General features: G+C 43.2%; 1 protein-coding gene across 2 annotated transcripts in view; it reads left to right on the top strand.

Annotated features, from left to right (window-relative positions):
* The window catches only part of LOC138671249 (putative N-acetylated-alpha-linked acidic dipeptidase), a 147,490-nt gene that overhangs the window by 68,874 nt on the left and 56,755 nt on the right, over positions 1 to 21,861 (top strand). For both annotated transcript variants that reach the window (XM_069759249.1, XM_069759248.1), the window contains exons 4-7: positions 6,104 to 6,205; positions 13,977 to 14,102; positions 16,593 to 16,779; positions 21,480 to 21,573. In XM_069759249.1, coding sequence (XP_069615350.1) covers positions 6,104 to 6,205; positions 13,977 to 14,102; positions 16,593 to 16,779; positions 21,480 to 21,573 — 509 coding nt within the window. The remainder of the gene's footprint in view (positions 1 to 6,103; positions 6,206 to 13,976; positions 14,103 to 16,592; positions 16,780 to 21,479; positions 21,574 to 21,861) is intronic.

The raw sequence follows: 21,861 nt of genomic DNA, 5'->3' as shown, positions 1-21,861 counted from the left end.
AAAAACCCTAAAGCAGAACCACGCAAAGGGGGGCAAAAAGACCCACCGTGCCGAACTAACGGCACGGCGGTGCACCCTTTGCGTCTCAGAGCTTCCAGCAAAAGAGAATAGCACAGCTGGACAGAAAAAACGGAAACAAAAACAAAGTAACACTTATCTAGCAGAGCAGCAGGCCACAGGAAAGATGCAGTAGCTCAGATCCAACACTGGAACATTGACAAGGAGCAAGGAAGACAGACTCAGGTGGAGTTAAATAGCAAGGCAGCCAACGAGCTCACCAAAACACCTGAGGGAGGAAGCCCAGAGGCTGCAATACCACTTGTGACCACAGGAGTGAATTCAGCCACAGAATTCACAACAGCTCCCTCCTGTGGTCACAAGTGGTACTTCGGCTGATTCTCTCTGGGAGCTTCCGTTTGTGGAGGAAAGTGGTACTGCGGCTTCTGAGTTTCCTCCCTCAGGTGATCTGGTGAGGTCGTTAGGTGCTTCCCTACTTAACTCCACCTAATGCTTTGGTCCATGCTTCCTGTCAATGTTCCAGTGTTGGACTTGTTTTTCCCTGGATCATTCCTGTGGCCTGCTGCTCTGCATAGCTAAGTTCTTCTTTGCTATTTGTTTGCTATTTTTTCTGTCCAGCTTGTCTAATTGTTTTGCTGGAAGCTCTGGGACGCAAAGTGGTGTACCTCCGTGCCGTTAGTTCGGTACGGAGGGTCTTTTTGCCCCCTTTGCGTGGTTTTCTTTAGGGTTTTGTGTAGACCGCAAAGTTATCTTTCCTATCCTCGCTCTGTTAAGAAAGTCGGGCCTCACTTTGCTGAATCTATTTCATCCCTACGTTTGTCTTTTCATCTTAACTCACAGTCATTATATGTGGGGGGCTGCCTTTTCCTTTGGGGTATTTCTCTGAGGCAAGGTAGGCTTATTTTCTATCTTCAGGCTAGTTAGCTTCTCAGGCTGTGCCGAGTTGCATAGGCAGAGTTAGGCGCAATCCACGGCTGCCTCTAGTGTTGTTTGGAGAGGATTAGGGATTGCAGTCTGCAGAGTTCCCAAGTCTCAGAGCTCGTTCTATTATTTTGGGTTATTGTCAGATCACTGTATGTGCTCTGACCGCTATGTCCATTGTGATACTGAATTGCCTATCACAACACACCCCTAAGCCTGACACACCTCTAACCCTACCCCAACCATAAACATAACCCTAACCTTAATCCAAACCCTAACCCTATTTTAGCCCCAGCCCTAACGCTAACTTTAGCCCCAACCCTAACCCTAACTTTAGCCCCAACCCTAACCCTAACTTTAACCCTAACCCTAATGGGAAAATGGAAATGAATACTTTTTTATTTTATTATTTTTCCCTAACTAAGGGGGTGATATAGGGTAGTTAGCTTTACTATTTATAGTGGGTTTTTATGTTTGGCAGCTGTCACATGCTAAAAGACGCTTTTTATTGCAAAAAATAGTTTTTGTATCACCACATTTTGAGAGCTATAATTTTTCCATATTTTGGCCCACAGAGTCATGTGAGGTCATGTTTTTTGCAGGACGTGTTGACGTTTTAGGCCATGTTCACACTTTGCGTTTTTTACCGTCGAACCGCGGCGATTTTGCAGCTGCGGGTCCGCTGCAGTTTCCATTGCATTTACAGTAACCTGTAAACCCTATGGAAACCGCAAACCGCTGTGCACATGCTGCGGGAAAAACCGCGCAGGAACGCAGCGGTTTACAACCCGCAGCATGTCACTTCTTTGTGCAGAATCGCGGCACCCATAGGAATGCATTGATCCGCTTACTTCCCGCATGGGGCTGTGCCCACCATGCGGGAAGTAAGCGGATAATGTGCAGGTGGTACCCGGGGTGGAGGAGAGGAGACTCTCCTCCACGCCCCGGGAACCATATTTGTGTAAAAAAAAAAAGAATTAAAATAAAAAATAATGCTATACTCACCTCTCAGCGCTGCACGCTGCCTTCTGGTCTCAGGTTTGCTATGCGACTAGGACCTGCGGTGACATCGCGGTCACATGACCGTGACGTCACGAAGGTCCTGGTCGCACAGCATCTTTGGAACCGGACTGCCGCCTGCAGCGCCGAGGAGATCGGGACGTCGGAGGGTGAGTATATCATTATTTTATTATTTTTAACATTACTACTGATGCTGCATATTGCTGCATATGCGGCATCAATAGCAGGAGTAAATCCCGCAGCGGAACCCGCAACACAAACCGCGATAAATCTGCAGGGATAACCGCATCGGTTTTGCCCTGCAGATTTATCAAATCCGCTGCGGGAGAACCCGCAGGGACCCGATGCTACGTGTGAACATAGCCTTATTGGTACCATTTTCGGGCACATGACATTTTTTGATCGTTTTTTATTACGATTTTTGTGAGGCAGAATGAACAAAAACCAGCAATTCACAATTTCTTTTGGGTGGGGCGCTTATACCGTTCCACGTGTGTTAAAATTGATCAGGCAGTTTTATTCTTCAGGTCAGTACGTTTACAGCGATACTTCATTTATATAATATTTTTATGTTTTGGCGCTTTTATACAGGAAAATCTCTTTTATATAAAAAATAATTGTTTTTGCATCACTTTATTATGAGAGCTATAACTTTTTTATCTTTTTGCTGATGATGCTGTTTGGCAGCTCATTTCTTGCGGGACAAGATGATGTTTTTAGCAGTGCCATGCTTATTTATATCCGTCTTTTTGATCGCGTGTTATTCCACTTTTTGTTCGGCAGTATGATGATAAAGCGTTATTTTTGTCTTACCGCGTCTTTCTCCTCTTTTCTCATTGAAAATGCATGAACGATTGGCTGAGTTGAATGTTAACGTGAATGAAGGAGATGCGCATGTATCTGACCGACTTAACTCAACTTTCTTCGTCATAAGTATTTAGGGGGGTCAGGACAGATATCTGGCAGATGTACGAGCGGCCAACAAGGACCATTCATGGACTATAATATACTTGTCCCTCAATCCTGGCTGTTGAAATCTTTGTGCATGTGTTGCCTCCCATTATCCAGACCAGGATGTGAATCGTTAACCATTCAATGTTAATTTCCCCCACTGATGTCATATTTTTCTCCCTCGACCTTCTGAAATGTGACTTTCCCAATTAATCACCGCAGAGATGAAGGCAGCAGATACATTCAGCCTCTTTGATGAATAGCGTCTGGCCATGATCTAAAGCTCGTTCTTTTCTTTTTTCGTTCCCCTAACCGGTTCTAAGAAACACATGCAGACAGCGGCTCTGTCCTTCATTAGGATTCCTCATATATAGGAGCGGAATACAATGCGGGACGATGGCTCATTATTGTGCTGGGAGGCAGCCAAGGTGCACGTCAACTGGTTCTGCGCTCTTAGAAAATGCAGAAGACGGTCTACACTCTTAGGCCGGCCTCACACTCAGCGTATAAAAATACGGTCCGTAATTTACGGCCGTAATACGCAGAAAAGTCCCCAAAATAGTGGTCCGTATCTCCTCCGTAGGCAGGGTGTGTCAGCGTATTTTGCGCATGGCATCCTCCGTATGTAATCCGTATGGCATCCGTACTGCGAGATTTTCTCGCAGGCTTGCAAAACCAACATATGGACATACAATGGATCCATGTGCTCAAAAAATCATAACAACATATATCTGCCCCCAGCCACCCCAGAAAAGGCACATCTGGAAGATGCGCCTATTCTGGCACTTGGCAACTCTCTTCCCACTGCCGTGTAGCGGTGGGATATGGGGTAATGAAGGGTTAATGTCACCTTGCTATTGTAAGGTGACATTAAGCCAGATTAATAATGGAGAGGCGTCAATTCTGACACCTATCCATTATTAATCCAATTGTATGAAAGGGTTAAAAAAACATTAATCAATAATGGTATGGGTGGCATTTCTATGGAGGGCCGCACAGCCCACCATGTACTCACCAGAGGTAGCCTGACTGCCATTAGGTACCGAGATGAGATCCTCAGACCCCTTGTGAGACCATATGCTGGTGCGGTTGGCCCTGGGTTCCTCCTAATGCAAGACAATGCCAGATCTCATAAGGCTGGAGCATGTCAGCAGTTCCTGCACGATGAAGGCATTGAAGCTATGGACTGGCCTGCCCGTTCCCCAGACCTGAATCCGATTGAACACATCTAGGACATCATGTCTCGCTCCATTCACCAACGTCACGTTGCACCACAGACTGTCCAGGAGTTGGCGGACGCTTTAGTCCATGTCTGGGACGAGATCCCTCAGGAGACCATCTGCCGCCTCATCAGGAGCATACCCAGGCGTTGTAGGGAGGTCATACAGGCACGTGGAGGCCACATACACTCTTGAGCATCATTTCCTTGTCTTGAGGCATTTCCATTGAAGTTGGATCAGCCTGCAATTTGATTTTCTACTTTGATTTTGAGCATTATTCCAACTCCAGACCTCCATGGGATAATAGTTCGGTTTACATTGATCATTTTTAGGTTTTATTGTTCTCAACACATTCCACTATGTAATGAATAAAGATTTACAACTGGAATATTTCATTCAGTGATATCTAGGATGTGGGATTTTAGTGTTCCCTTTATTTTTTGAGAAGTGTATATATATATATATATATCATATATGCGTGGTCTTCCTCTATCATATACAGTATATATATATATATATATATATATATATATACTGTATATGATAGAGGAAGACCACGCATCGGAGAAGGGGGATTAAGACATGGGTGGTCCAGGTAAAAGAGATCATCTTTAAAACACTCCATGTGTATAGTATATCAGTATAAACTCTACGGAATTTTTTTGGAAAATGTTAGACTTTAAAATATGATATAATATACACATAAAGTTGAATATAGGCAAATGTCTATGACCCCTCGGAGCCATTCTACATCTTCCATCCTTGATTTCAAATCCTGTTATGAATTTTTAGTGGATGCATTAAGTGATTGCTTACTGGCATAAATGCTACTCGCAGTGCCCCATGGTTTTCTGTGGAGCATAAACCATATACTTATGGGTCTCTGGGGAACAGAGAAACTAATGTATGTACACAGTGACTGCACCAGCAGAATAGTGAGTGCAGCTCTGGGGTATAATACAGGATGTAACTCAGGATCAGTAATGTAATGTATGTATAATGTAATGTATGTACACAGTGACTGCACCAGCAGAATAGTGAGTGCAGCTCTGGGGTATAATACAGGATATAACTCAGGATCAGTAATGTAATGTATGCACACAGTGACTGCACCAGCAGAATAGTGAGTGCAGCTCTGGAGTATAATACAGGATGTAACTCAGGATCAGTAATGTAATGTATGTACACAGTGACTGCACCAGCAGAATAGTGAGTGCAGCTCTGGGGTATAATACAGGAGGTAACTCAGGATCAGTAATGTAATGTATGTACACAGTGACTGCACCAGCAGAATAGTGAGTGCAGCTCTGGGGTATAATACAGGAGGTAACTCAGGATCAGTAATGTAATGTATGGACACAGTGACTGCACCAGCAGAATAGTGAGTGCAGCTCTGGGGTATAATACAGGAGGTAACTCAGGATCAGTAATGTAATGTATGTACACAGTGACTGCACCAGCAGAATAGTGAGTGCAGCTCTGGGGTATAATACAGGAGGTAACTCAGGATCAGTAATGTAATGTATGGACACAGTGACTCAACTTTTTTGGTAGATTTTATATCATTTTTATGAGAGTGAACTGATGCTCCTGTTTTGGGATACTTCCATTAACTATAGTTAAGGTCACCTCCCTTTTCACTAAGTACCTGCTGTTAATAAAAAGGATCATGGTTTTAGTGGTGTGTCTTAACACAGAGCGTGATATTGATATTTCAATCTGGGAATTATTTTTATTGTCTATGCCAGTTTCAGTCACTGCATATTCAGTTGCCATAAATTCCACCGAAAAATATTGTCCATGTTCAGGTTCCCGGAGAAATCTGACATACAAATTGGCAGTATCTTGACTGTACATGTAATGTCTTCCTATGCATTAAGCCAGGAAACAACTCTCCCTGTAGTGTTAGGACTTATATTACTTTTGTGTGATAAGTTACACATTTTATATTTAACTGCTTGACTCTTTTCTAGTTATTCAACACGTCTCTATTTGAGCCCACTCCACCGGGATATGAAAATGTGACAGATGTTGTCCCCCCATATAATGCATACTCCGCAGCTGGGACACCAGAGGTAAGCAACAATCACATATAATGGGTAGTTGAGATGTGAAGCCGCATAGACAAATGAGTTTTTTAAATTAAGGAGATGCAGAACGGCCACAGGAAGAGCAAACAAAATCACTGGATCCCATGAAGGAAAAGTTAAAATCCATAAGGAAGTGGAAGAGACTCAGCGATGAGAAACTGGTTGAGCAGAGCGGAGTTGCACAATAATATGGCACAGTTGATTTCATGATGGAGTAGAGTTGTATTAGTCACAAAGTCTAATGCAGAACTGGCAGCAAAATGGCAGAATATCTAGTGGTATAACAGAAATGGCAGAGCTGGGTTTCTCACAGAGTCCAAAGCACATCTGGCCAGTATAATGGAATTCCTGAGTGATATAGCAGAACTTCTAGGTTTCTTGGAATCCAGAAACAATGAAGCCCATGGTAGTAACATGGATGATAATAATTGTCTAAGGGTTTTTCCGTCTGTCTGTCTGTCCTGGAAATCCCACGTCTCTGATTGGTCGAGGCCGCCAGGCACAGCGACGATGATGTCATAAAGGACGTAGACATCCCGCGTCTCTGATTCAGCGACGGGCACAGTATCGACGTAGATGTCATAATGGTTGCAATGGCGACGATGATGTCATAAAAATTGCCTCGACCAATCAGCGACGGGCACAGTCTGCCGCGAATTCTGGAATCATCATTGTCCATATACTATCTATACAGTATATATAATTGTCAAAGGTTTTTACCGTCTGTCTGTCTGTCTGTCTTTCTGTCTGTCCTGGAAATCCCACATCTCTGATTGGTCGAGGCCGCCAGGCCTCGACCAATCAGCAACGGGCACAGCGACGATGATGTCATAAAGGACGTAGAAATCCCACGTTTCGGATTCAGCGACGGGCACAGTATCGATGTAGATGTCATAATGGTTGCCATGGCGACGATGATGTCATAAAAATTGCCTCGACCAATCAGCGACGGGCACAATCTGCCGCGAATTCGCCTCAACCAATCAGCGACGGGCACAGTATCAACGTAGATGTAATAATGGTTGCCATGGAGACGATGATGTCATAAAGGTTGCCTCGACCAATCAGCGACGGGCACAATCTGCTGCGAATTCTGGAATCGTCATTGTCCATATACTACGGGGACATGCATATTCTAGAATACCCGATGCGTTAGAATCGGGCCACAATCTAGTGGATGATAATTACCCGAATACTCAGGCGATGTGCTGACATCTGAAAAATCCTATTATTCCTGGGAGCGCAGGAATGCACATGGTTGCAATAGCAACCTTGTGCGCAGAAGAGCAGAGGGATCTCTAGAAAATCAAATGAGAATATAGAGCCTGGCACTAGATCCAGGAGCAGTAGATACCATTCTATTTAGGAATGCCAGAAAATGGCAAGCGCTACAATTGGATGTTAGATGCTGGAAGTATTCTGACTCTTCAAGGCAGTATGAGTCTCTAAATCCTTAGCCAGCAATCCCTTAGATAACTGTATGATTGTTGTACTCACATGCCAGGCATCCTCAGACAGTGCCAACTCAGTCCAGGAGAAACAGAATTGATATTCTCTGAAATCATGTATTAAGTACAATGCAGCAGGTGGAACGAGTAATCCCATACAGAGAAGTATACATGTGAATCCAAAGATGGCTACAGCAAACTGATAATAAAGAAGAAGGGAGGAGCAAGGTCTAACATTATCAACTACAGAAGGGAAGAATGGTTACACTTCAAAATGCAGAGCTTCTCCCTAGCAACATCAGAATTAAATGCATAACACAGAAAATACACCACAAGTCGTTCCCATTCATGGGACACAACAGTAAGCCTCACATATAGCGTTTACAACCTGATGTTCCTGAATCCTAATACAGCATCTGTAACAAAACCAACCTAATATTGGTGTCTCTTATTAGCTCCTCTGGCACCAAGGCCTGGCTGGAGCCAATAACATTAAACCCCGTATACTGTACCTACCCCCAGTGCACGAAAAAGTGATCATGTGGTAAACAAATAGTTTCCCATGATAGTGTTGGAAAGCTGTGGCTTTTCTTAATTAATATTGAACACTAAGGATCCCGATTCATCATTTGCGTTTATTTATTAAGTTATTAAGTAACTTTTCTGCATATTAGTCTCCTCACTCTTACATGCCAGGCTTGGCGTATCACTCTCCACAACGAAAGAGGTTACCTTTATAGAACCCAGTCTTAAGCCTCTCACCTAGCAAAATCAGATCTCATACTTTGTACTGATGAGGGGCAACAACCTGAAACATCATGTTTGCAAATTGAGATTCTGGTTTGGCTTACATCCTAAGTCCTATGGCAAGGCTGATTAACCCCTTCCCGACCTTTGACGCCACGTAGGCGTCATGAAAGTCGGTGCCAATCCGACCCATGACGCCTATGTGGCGTCATGGAAAGATCGCGTCCCTGCAGATCGGGTGAAAGGGTTAACTCCCATTTCACCCGATCTGCAGGGACAGGGGAGTGGTAGTTTAGCCCAGGGGGGGTGGCTTCACCCCCTCGTGGCTACGATCGCTCTGATTGGCTGTTGAAAGTGAAACTGCCAATCAGAGCGATTTGTAATATTTCACCTATTATAACTGGTGAAATATTACAATCCAGCCATGGCCGATGCTGCAATATCATCGGCCATGGCTGGAAATACTAATGTGCCCCCACCCCACCCCACCGATCGCCCCCCCAGCCCCCCGATCTGTCCGGTACACTGCTCCGGCTCCCCTCCGTCCTGTGCTCCGCTCCCCCCCCCCCGTGCTCTTGGCCGCTCCCCCCGTGCTTCAATCACCCCCCCGTGCTCCAATCACCCCCCCTGCACTCCGATCCACCCCCCTCCGTGCTCCGTTCCACCCCCCCGTGCTCCGTTCCACCCCCCACCGTGCTCCGTTCTACCCCCCGTGCTCCGTTCCACCCCTCCCGCGCTCCGATTCACCCCCCATGCTCCGATCCCCCCCCCCCCCGTGCTCACCCCCCACCCCATCATACTTACCGATCCTGCCGGGGTCCGTCCGTCTTCTCCCCGGGCGCCGCCATCTTCCAAAATGGCGGGTGCATGCGCAGTGCGCCCGCTGAATCTGCCGGCCGGCAGATTCGTTCCAAAGTGCATTTTGATCACTGAGATATAATCTATCTCAGTGATCAAAATAAAAAAAATAATAAATGACCCCCCCCCTTTGTCACCCCCATAGGTAGGGACAATAAATAAATAAAGAATTTTTTTTTCCCACTAATGTTAGAATAGGGTTAGGGGTAGGGTTAGGGGTAGGGGTAGGGTTAGGGGTAGGGTTAGGGGTAGGGGTAGGGTTAGGGGTAGGGTTAGGGGTAGGGCTAGGGTTAGGGGTAGGGTTAGGGGTAGGGCTAGGGGTAGGGTTAGGGGTAGGGTTAGGGGTAGGGTTAGGGCTAGGGTTAGGGTTAGGGGTAGGGTTAGGGGTAGGGTTAGGGGTAGGGGTAGGGTTAGGGGTAGGGTTAGGGGTAAGGCTAGGAGGGTTAGGGGTAGGGTTAGGGGTAGGGCTAGTGGTAGGGTTAGGGGTAGGGTTAGGGGTAGGGTTTCGGTATGTGCACACGTATTCTGGTCCTCTGCGGATTTTTCCGCTGCGGATTTGATAAATCCGCAGTGCTAAACCGCTGCGGATTTATGGCGGATTTACCGCGTTTTTTCTGCGCATTTCACTGCGGTTTTACAACTGCGATTTTCTATTTGAGCAGTTGTAAAACCGCTGCGGAATCCGCACAAAGAAGTGACATGCTGCGGAATGTAAACGGCTGCGTTTCCGTGCAGTTTTTCCGCAGCATGTGTACAGCGATTTTTGTTTCCCATATGTTTACATTGAACTGTAAACTCATGGGAAACTGCTGCGGATCCGCAGCGGTTTCCGCAGCATGTGCACATACCTTTAGAATTAGGCCATGTGCACACGGTACGGATTTGGCTGCAGATCCGCAGTGGATTGGCCGCTGCGGATTCTCAGCAGTGTTCCATCAGGTGTACAGTACCATGGAAAACCAAATCCGCTGTGCCCATGGTGCGGAAAATACCGCGCGGAAACGCTGCGTTGTATTTTCCGCAGCATGTCAATTCTTTGTGCGGATTCCGCAGCGTTTTACCCCTGTTCCTCAATAGGAATCCGCAGGTGAAATCCGCACAAAAAACACTGGAAATCCGCGGTAAATCCGCAGGTAAAACGCAGTGCCTTTTACCCGCGGATTTTTCAAAAATGATGCTGAAAAATCTCACACGAATCCGCAACGTGGGCACATAACCTTAGGGTTAGGGTTGGAATTAGGGTTGTGGTTAGGGGTGTGTTGGGGTTAGGGTTGTGATTAGGGTTATGGCTACAGTTGGGATTAGGGTTAGGGGTGTGTTGGGGTTAGTGTTGGAGGTAGAATTGAGGGGTTACCACTGTTTAGGCACATCAGGAGTCTCCAAAAGCAACATGGCGCCACCATTGATTCCAGCCAATCTCGTATTCAAAAAGTCAAATGGTGCTCCCTCAATTCCGAGCCCTGACGTGTGCCCAAACAGTGGTTTACCCCCACATATGGGGTACCAGCGTACTCAGGATAAACTGCGCAACAATTACTGGGGTCCAATTTCTCCCGTTACCCTTGTGAAAATAAAAAAATGCTTGATAAAACATCATTTTTGAGGAAAGAAAAATGATTTATTATTTTCATGGCTCTACGTTGTAAACGTCTGTGAAGCACTTGGGGGTTCAAAGTGCTCACCACATATCTAGATAAGTTCCTTGGGGGGTCTAGTTTCTAAAATGGGGTCACTTGTGGGGGGTTTCTACTGTTTAGGCACACCAGGGGCTCTGCAAACGCAACTTGACGCCCGCAGACCATTCCATCAAAGTCTGCATTTCAAAAGTCACTACTTCCCTTCTGAGCCCCGACGTGTGCCCAAACAGTGGTTTACCCCCACATATGGGGTATCACCGTACTCAGGAGAAACTGGACAACAAATACTGGGGTCAAATTTCTCCTGTTACCCTTGGGAAAATTAAAAAATTCTGGGCTAAATAATTATTTTTGAGGAAAGAAAACGTATTTATTATTTTCACGGCTCTGCATTATAAACTTCTGTGAAGCACTTGGGGGTTCAAAGTGCTCACCACATATCTAGATAAGTTCCTTGGGGGGTCTAGTTTCCAAAATGGGGTCACTTGTGGGGGGTTTCTACTGTTAAGCTACATCAGGGGCTCTGCAAACGCAACGTGACACCCACAGAGCATTCCATCAAAGTCTGCATTTCAAAACGTCACTACTTCACTTCCGAGCCACGGCATGTGCCCAAACAGTGGTTTACCCCCACATATGGGGTATCATCGTACTCAGGAGAAACTGGACAACAACTTTTGGGGTCAAATTTCTCCTGATATCCTTGGGAAAATAAAAAATTGCAGGCTAAAAGATCATTATTGAGAAAATAATTTTTTTTTTTATTTTCATGGCTCTGCATTATAAACTTCTGTGAAGCACCTGGGGGTTTAAAGTGCTCAATATGCATCTAGATAAGTTCCTTGGGGGGTCTAGTTTCGAAAATGGGGTCACTTGTGGGGGAGCTCCAATGTTTAGGCACACAGGGGCTCTCCAAACGCGACATGGTGTCCGCTAACAATTGGAGCTAATTTTCCATTCAAAAAGTCAAATGGCGCGCCTTCCCTTCCGAGCCCTGCCGAGTGCCCAAACAGTGGTTTACCCCCACATATGAGGTATCGGCGTACTCGGGAGAAATTGCCCAACAAATTTTATGATCCATTTTATCCTATTGCCCATGTAATAATGAAAAAATTGAGGCGAAAAAAAATTTTTTGTGAACAAAAAGTACTTTTTCATTTTTACAGATCAATTTGTGAAGCACCTGAGGGTTTAAAGTGCTCACTAGGCATCTAAATAAGTTCCTTGGGGGGTCTAGTTTCCAAAATGGGGTCACTTGTGGGGGAGCGCCAATGTTTAGGCACACAGGGGCTCTCCAAACGTGACATGGTGTCCGCTAAAGAGTGGAGCCAATTTTTGATTCAAAAAGTCAAATGGCGCTCCTTCCCTTCCAAGCCCTGCCGTGCGCCCAAACAGTGGTTTACCCCCACATATGAGGTATCAGCGTACTCAGGACAAATTGGACAACAAATTACGTGGTTCAGTTTCTCCTTTTACCATTGGGAAAATAAAAAAATTGTTGCTAAAAGATATTTTTTGTGACTAAAAAGTTAAATGTTCATTTTTTCCTTCCATGTTGCTTCTGCTGCTGTGAAGCACCTGAAGGGTTAATAAACTTCTGGAATGTGGTTTTGAGTACCTTGAGGGGTGCAGTTTTTAGAATGTTGTCACTTTTGGGTATTTTCAGCCATATAGACCCCTCAAACTGACTTCAAATGTGAGGTGGTCCCTAAAAAAATGGTTTTGTAAATTTCGTTGTAAAAATGAGAAATCGCTGGTCAAATTTTAACCCTTAACTTCCTAGCAAAAAAAAATTTTGTTTCCAAAATTGTGCTGATGTAAAGTAAACATGTGGGAAATGTTATTTATTAACTATTTTGTGTCACATAACTCTCTGGTTTAACAAAATAAAAATTAAAAATGTGAAAATTGCGAAATTTTCAAAATTTTCACCAAATTTCCGTTTTTATCACAAATAAACGCATAATTTATTGACCTAAATTTACCACTACCATGAAGCCCAATATGTCACGAAAAAACAGTCTCAGAACCGCTAGGATCCATTGAAGCGTTCCTGAGTTATTACCTCATAAAGGGACACTGGTCAGAATTGCAAAAAACGGCAAGGTCTTTAAGGTCAAAATAGGCTGGGTCATGAAGGGGTTAAAGGGTCGATATGGACTATGGCGCTAGAGTTCTCTGAAGAGTCAATTTACATATTTAATTTCCCAGAGGATCATGTATGGCTCATAAGTCTCCTCACTCTGACATTCCAGGCTTGGTTTGTCTCTCTCCACAAGGAGAAAACATACCCCTTAGATCCCACCTTTTTTGCAGCAAAGTCTTCAAAATGGTGCACGTGGTTCATGAATTTTCACAATAATCATAAATTCTCCTTTTTTTAAAATTTTATTAACCTGTGTTGTGACTTTTTTTTTCAGCATAAAAAGTTGCATGTTCTGTTTAAAATGTCACAAAAATTGTACAAAAACTTCAAACGTACAAAAAAATTGCTCCTGGGGGTAAACTGGAGCACATCTGTGCTAAAATATGCAGACTTATTAAAAAGTCGCAATTGATGAATAAGATGAAAACATCTGGACACTCCAAACTTAGCCCAAAATAGTGAAAATAATAAAACAGGGAAACCCTAAGAAAATATTGAAAAAAATAAAGTGCAAATTAAAAACAAAAACTAGACAAAAAAAGGTGAAAATGCAACAATGAAACAGATGAGAATAGCCAGTGCTGATTAGTTGCAGGGCTTGCGTGACATAATGTCACGCAATCCCGGAGAGAGCCAGTGATCACGAGCTAGAACGGCATCGGCAGTTAATAATATTAACTGAAAAATCATTTATTCATTGTGCCGTTACCTTTTGCCACCAGATGGGATCACACCATGAAAAAGCTGAGCCACCTAGAGGTATTTAATTAAAGGGAGTGTGCAAACAATATATAACCATGTACAGTACTTGACTATTATCTATTATACATTAGTGTCTGCTGATCTGTATTAGAAGGATTCTAATCTATTGGTGTATCTTCTATCCAGTCCTCCTGACGTCTTTATGTTTTATGTTGCAGGGAGAACTTGTATATGTAAATTACGGGCGTACAGAAGACTTTTTCTATCTTGACCGGGTTTTGAACATTAAAGTCCAGGGGAAGATTGCTATTGCAAGATATGGAAAAATCTTTAGAGGCAATAAGGTATGAAACCATTTATAGCTTTAATGTTCCTAATATACTAATGAAGCAATTCCAGTTTAAAGGGGTTTACCCCATCTCAGTAAGAGGTGGAATATTGATAGATTTGTTTTTTACCTAAAGAAGCCCTCCTCTCATCCGTCTTCATCCTCTTAATATATTGCAGTCATCATATTATACAGCACTGTGTACTTACAATTGCTCATTTTGCCTTTCTACCTAGATAATTCTACTCTTTTCCATTAGGTCTATGACCTCACGTGATTAAAAACTGACTAAATGAATCCTTCTAAGCTATATTTGTCGAAACAGGAGGTTAATTTTCTCTGAACAAGCCATGAGTCACTGCAAAAGTCCCTGGCAGAGGAAGGAGGGAATAGCAGAGTCAGGAGTTGAAGAGGGGATTGATAAATGCAGGAACAAGAGACTTCCTGTTACTACATAGAGCCAAGAAAAGAGAAGAATTAACTGGGTAGAAAGTCGAGATGAGCAAGTGTAATTACAGTGCTATATAATATGATGACTGCAATATATTAAGAGGATAAAAACTATGATGGGAGAGCTTTAATTCATGCATTTTGGGCTAAAAATATTTTTTTGTAATTGAATTTCCTTACCGACCTCCACCGTACTATTACTGCGGAGGTCGGATCCCCTGCATTGATGTGGGCTCCGGCGGTGAACCCGCATCAAAGCCAGGACATGTCAGTTGTTTTGAACAGATGACATGTGCCCGCAATAGCGGCGGGTGAAATCGCGATATACCCGCCGCTATTAACTAGCTAAATACCGCTGTCAAATGCTGACAGCGGCATTTAACCAGCGCTTCCGGCCATCGGGCCGGAAATGGGCGCATCGCCGACCCCCGTCACATGAAAGGGGGTCAGCGATGCGTCGGCATAGCAATCAGAGGTCTCCTTGTTGATGGCGCTCATAGCAATCCAGTAAATCTACTACATAGGGTTGATCTCATGATCGCTGCTATGTAGCAGAGCCGATCAGGGTATGCCAGCTTCTAGCCTCCCATGGAGGCTATTGAAGCATGGCAAAAGTTAAAAAAAAAGTAAAAAAAAGTGAAAAAAATAAAGAAAAAAATAAACGTTTAAATCACCCCCCTTTCGCCCCATTCAAAATAAAACAATAAAAAAAATTCAAACCTACACATATTTGGTATCGATGCGTTCAGAATCGTCCGATCTATCAACTGAAAAAAGGATTAACCTGAACAAAGTAGCGAGAAAAAAATTTGAAATGCCAGAATTACGTTTTTTTGGTCGCCGCAAAATTGCATTAAAATGCAATAACGGGTGATCAAAAGATTGTATCTGCACCAAAATGGTATAATTAAAAACATCAGCTCAGCACACAAAAAATAAGCCCTCACCTGACCTCAGATCACAAAAAATGGAGGTGCTACAGGTATTGGAAAATTGCACAATTTTTGTTTGTTTTTAGCAAAGTTTGGAATTTTTTTACCACTTAGATAAAACGTAACCTAGACATGTTTGGTGTCTATGAACTCATTATGACCTGGAGAATCATAATGGAAGGTCCGTTTTAGCATTTAGTGAAACTAGCAAAAAAGCCAAACAAAAAACCAGTGTGGGATTGCACTTTTTTTGCAATTTCACCGCACTTGGAATTTTTTCCCGTTTTCTAGTACATGACATGCTAAAACCAATGATGTTTTTCGAAAGTGCAACTGGTCCTGCAAAAAACAAGCCCTCACATGGCCATATTGATGAAAAAATAAAAAAGCTATGGCTCTGGGAAGGAGGGGAGCGAAAAACGAGAACGCAAAAACAGAAAAGGGCAAGGTCTTGAAGGAGCGGTGGTGGCGGGGCTTTACATACAGGCAGTATTAGCTGCAGCCTGCGGCTAACGCTGACTGCTATTAAAGTGAAATGGTATTCACTCCTCTCCATGCCCATGGGGGCGTGGAGAGGCATGAATAATCATTTCTCTCTAGCAGCGGGGACAGACGTAGCTTCCTGTCACCTGCTGCTGCTCCACTTGCACAGGGCGGGCCCCCTTGGCTCAGGGACCCCATAGCCACTGGCTGGGGGCCCCAGAGCAGTGAGGGCCTTTGGCAGCTGCTGGCCAGTATTCCAGCAGGTGTCAGTGCCTGGGCTACACTGGAGAATCCTCCGGTTCTCCGGTGAGCCAGTACGACCCTGGTTTTGACTAGCGTCACAACTGTCCTGCATGATTACCCTGTAAGACATGCCCTTTTATAAAGATCATAAAACATTAGCAGTAAATAAAAAGGTCCATATCTCTGGAACAGTAAGGTGGATTCTAAAAAAAAAAAAAAATGGGGAATAGCTGCATTGTCATGGCTCTTGTGGTGGTGGATATCACTTGTGTCACAAAAAATGAGGAATCTAGCACAGGTTTGCTTTGAGATAACTGCTAGACAGGTTTTGAAGACATAGTGTGGTTTGGATAGGGTAAACTTTGGTGATTTGGTGATATTTATTCTTGATACTCAAGGTTCGAAATGCAGAAGAAGCAGGAGCCAAGGGAATTATTCTGTACTCCGATCCAGCTGATTACTGCGCTCCAGGGGTTGAGCCCTATCCTGATGGTTGGAACCTGCCAGGTGGTGGTGCCCAACGTGGTAATGTGCTGAACCTTAATGGAGCAGGGGATCCTCTAACACCAGGTTATCCAGCAAAAGGTATGTTCTAGATTCTATTACTGTTCTTCAGCTTAGATCACATCTATTTCTTTTCGGTAAATCCATCACCTTTTGGTTTGTGGTCATGCCAGTTGGTGGCTACCAACCAAGATGTGACCTGAGGAAGAACATGTCAATTGGAGCTTACCAACCAAGATGGGACCTGAGGAAGAACATGTGTCGATTGGAGATTACCAAACAAGATGTGACCTGAGGAAGAACGTATCAATTGGAGGTTACCAATCAAGATGGGACCTGAGCAAAAACATGTGTCAATTGGAGATTACCAACCAAGATGGGACCTGAGGAAGAACATGTCAATTGGAGGTTACAAACCAAGATGGGACCTAAGGAAGAACATGACAATTGGAGGTTACTATCCAAGATGGGACCTGAGGAAGAAGAACATGTGTTATTTGGAGGTTACCAACCAAGATGGGACCTGAGCAAAAGCATGTGTCAATTGGAGATTACCAACCAAGATGTGACCTGAGAAAGAACATATGTCAATTGGAGGTTACCAACCAAGATGGGACCTGATGAGAAGAATATGTGTCATTTGGAGGTTACCAACCAACATGTGAACTGAGGAAGAATATGTGTGATCTAAAGAGCAAATTCACTTATAACTGCTCTGGTCTATTGCACCTATAGCCTGTTCAGAAATGACCGTACAGATAAGCGAGGGGGAGGGGTGTGTCTATATGTAAAATCATCCTTAAAACCCATCCTGCGCAATAATATAGGTGAATTTAATGAAAATGTAGAATCCCTGTGGGTGGAAATAAGGGGAGGGGGAAAAAATAATAAATTACTGATAGGGGTTTGTTATAAATCTCCAAAAATAATGGAGACAATGGAGAATATCCTCGTAAAGCAAATAGATGAAGCTGCGACTCAAGGAGAAGTCATTATTATGGGGGACTTCAACTACCCTGAAATAGATTGGGGAACAGAAACCTGCAGTTCCAGCAAAGGTAATCGGTTTTTGACAATTATGAGAGACAATTACCTTTCACAACTGGTTCAGGACCCAACAAGAAGGGGGGCACTGCTAGACCTAATATTAACCAACAGGCCAGACCGCATATCAAATATAAGGGTTGGGGGTCACTTGGGAAATAGCGATCACAAAATAATAAGTTTTCATGTATCCTTTAAAAAGATGTGTAGTAGAGGGGTTACAAGGACACTAAACTTCAGGAGGGCAAATTTCCAACGGATGAGAGAGGATCTTGGTGCAATTAACTGGGACGATATTCTGAGACACAAAAATACACAAAGAAAATGGGAGACATTTATTAGCATCCTGGATAGGACCTGTGCACAGTATATACCGTATGGGAATAAACATACTAGAAATAGGAGGAAACCAATATGGCTAAATAGAGCTGTAAGGGGCACAATAAGTGACAAAAAGAAAGCATTTAGAGAATTAAAGGAAGTAGGTAGTGAGGAGGCATAGTAACATAGTAACATAGTTAGTAAGGCCGAAAAAAGACATTTGTCCATCCAGTTCAGCCTATATTCCATCATAATAAATCCCCAGATCTACGTCCTTCTACAGAACATAATTGTATGATACAATATTGTTCTGCTCCAGGAAGACATCCAGGCCTCTCTTGAACCCCTCGACTGAGTTCGCCATCACCACCTCCTCAGGCAAGCAATTCCAGATTCTCACTGCCCTAACAGTAAAGAATCCTCTTCTATGTTGGTGGAAAAACCTTCTCTCCTCCAGACGCAAAGAATGCCCCCTTGTGCCCGTCACCTTCCTTGGTATAAACAGATCCTCAGCGAGATATTTGTATTGTCCCCTTATATACTTATACATGGTTATTAGATCGCCCCTCAGTCGTCTTTTTTCTAGACTAAATAATCCTAATTTCGCTAATCTATCTGGGTATTGTAGTTCTCCCATCCCCTTTATTAATTTTGTTAAAATTCTAAAATGTCTAGTGATAAAAATGTCACCTGCTTAACCCAGCAGGAAGTGCGGCGGCGTCTAAAAATCACTAAAATTGACAAATCTCCGGGCCCGGATGGGATACACCCCCGAGTACTGCAGGAATTAAGTACAGTCATTGATAGACCATTATTTTTAATCTTTAAAGACTCCATAATAACAGGGTCTGTGCCACAGGACTGGCGTATAGCAAATGTGGTGCCAATATTCAAAAACGGAACAAAAACTGAACTCGGAAATTATAGGCCAGTAAGCTTAACCTCTACTGTGGGTAAAATCCTGGAGGGCATTCTAAGGGACGCTATACTGGAGTATCTGAAGAGGAATAACCTCATGACCCAGTATCAGCACGGGTTTACTAGGGACCGTTCATATCAGACTAATCTGATCAGCTTCTATGAAGAGGTAAGTTCTGGACTGGACCAAGGGAACCCAGTGGATGTAGGGTATATGGACTTTTCAAAAGCTTTTGATACGGTGCCACACAAAAGGTTGATACATAAAATGAGAATAATGGGGATAGGGGAAAATATGTGCAAGTGGGTTGAGAGCTGGCTCAGGGATAGGAAACAAAGGGTGGTTATTAATGGAGCACACTCGGACTGGGTCGCAGTTAGCAGTGGGGTACCACAGGGGTCAGTATTGGGCCCTCTTCTTTTTAACATATTTATTAATGACCTTGTAGGGGGCATTCAGAGTAGAATTTCAATATTTGCAGATGACACTAAACTCTGCAGGGTAATCAATACAGAGGAGGACAATTTTATATTACAGGATGATTTATGTAAACTAGAAGCTTGGGCTGATAAATGGCAAATGAGCTTTAATGGGGAAAAATGTAAGGTCATGCACTTGGGTAGAAGTAATAAGATGTATAATTATGTGCTTAATTCTAAAACTCTGGGCAAAACCGTCAATGAAAAAGACCTGGGTGTATGGGTGGATGACAAACTTATATTCAGTGGCCAGTGTCAGGCAGCTGCTACAAAGGCAAATAAAATAATGGGATGCATTAAAAGAGGCATAGATGCTCATGAGGAGAACATAATTTTACCTCTATACAAGTCACTAGTTCGACCACACTTAGAATACTGTGCACAGTTCTGGTCTCCGGTGTTTAAGAAAGACATAGCTGAACTGGAGCGGGTGCAGAGAAGAGCGACCAAGGTTATTAGACGACTGGGGGGTCTGCAATACCAAGATAGGTTATTACACTTGGGGCTATTTAGTTTGGAAAAACGAAGACTAAGGGGTGATCTTATTTTAATGTATAAATATATGAGGGGACAGTACAAAGACCTTTCTGATGATCTTTTTAATCATAGACCTGAAACAGGGACAAGGGGGCATCCTCTGCGGTTGGAGGAAAAAAGGTTTAAGCATAATAACAGACTCGGATTCTTTACTGTAAGAGCAGTGAGACTATGGAACTCTCTGCCGTATGATGTTGTAATGAGTGATTCATTACTTAAATTTAAGAGGGGACTGGATACCTTTCTGGAAAAGTATAATGTTACAGGGTATATACACTAGATTCCTTGATAGGGCGTTGATCCAGGGAACTAGTCTGATTGCCATATGTGGAGTCGGGAAGGAATTTTTTTCCCCAATGTGGAGCTTACTCTTTGCCACATGGGTTTTTTTTGCCTTCCTCTGGATCAACATGTTAGGGCATGTTAGGTTAGGCTATGGGTTGAACTAGATGGACTTATAGTCTTCCTTCAACCTTAATAACTATGTAACTATGTAACTATGTAAACATGTAAGGTTGTCCTAGCAGGACAGTTCTGCAGTATGAGTCTTTGAGAGCAAAACTCTTATCTTCTGAAAGGGGCAAAAATAGTAATAAAATGTCATTAAATTAGTTATGCTTCTGACTAATTTTCGGCTACAAGGTTTGGTCCCAGGATTTGGCAGGTCATCTTTGGTTGTGTCGGACACAGGGCAGCATTTTCCTGGTCGGCTTGTGAACAATGCTGTATGTAAAGAGGCTGGCTGTTGCTTATTGCCATAGCTAATGCGGACCCCTTCTGTGTCACAACCAATGTTTGTATATCGAAGATGGGTTCTCGTTACTAATGACATACCTGTCTGGAAGCCCCCTTTACGTACAGCTTTGGTAACATGCCGACACAGGAAATACTGTTCTGTATCGGACAAAAACTGGAAAAGGACCTACCTGGCCTGGGCCTTATAGCCGAACATCAGCGAACCTTCCAAACTAGAACTATATTGGTAAATTGCTAATACTAATTTATGAACATTTAAGTGCTATTTTTTATTTCTTTTAAGAAGGAAAGCCCCTTTAACTCAAGAGCATGTCTTCAGAACATATGGTCCATTATCTTTAATGGGTACCATGTTCCCTACAATGCTCCTCTTTTCAATACCAGTTGATTTAGTGGTTGTGGTCCCAGTACAACAATGATCATCAACACTCCCAAAAACCAGAGCGCTTGCCTTAGATAATTTTAGGTCCATCATAACTTTCCATTTCCAGGTAATGTATCTTCATATACTGGATCCACCATCAGATGTTCCTTGGTGGTTTTCATCGGTTACTGCTCACATTCAGAATCCTTCATGTCCTCCATTGCCAAGTTGGACATGGCTTTAAGCTTCATCCAATATGGAAGGGTCCTGAGTATCTTGTGATTAAAGCCTTGTTTTCCGCTACTGTATTGTGTGCTGGTGTCCAATGTCATATTAGGTAATGGTTCTGATGTTTTGGCAGAATACGCCTACAGGTCAGATTTAAAAAATGGTGTAGGACTTCCTAAAATCCCAGTCCATCCTATCGGTTATAAAGATGCTGAGGTGTTATTACGGTGAGTATTGCTATTAGTATTCGCTTCATTGGATAGTAAATTAAAGGGATGCAAAAATTATATATATATATATAATAAAAAAAAATTGTGTAGTAGGATTTTATTTTTTCCTTTTATTCACCGAGGCCGATTTGAAAAAGCTATTACCTTCCTGTATAATTTTATGGTTATGCTTTGGATTTTATACATTTTTTTTAATAATAGGTTCTTGTTAATATTTACATTACTTGATTTCTGTCCAAGTGATGTATCTCCTTTTTTTGGTTTCTCCCATGGCATCTGTGATTC

This window comes from Ranitomeya imitator, chromosome 3 (genome assembly GCF_032444005.1).
Source record: "Ranitomeya imitator isolate aRanImi1 chromosome 3, aRanImi1.pri, whole genome shotgun sequence".
NCBI lineage: Eukaryota > Metazoa > Chordata > Amphibia > Anura > Dendrobatidae > Ranitomeya > Ranitomeya imitator.
The sequence above is the reverse complement of the archived record's forward strand: the minus strand, read 5'-3'. Positions and strand labels throughout refer to the sequence as shown.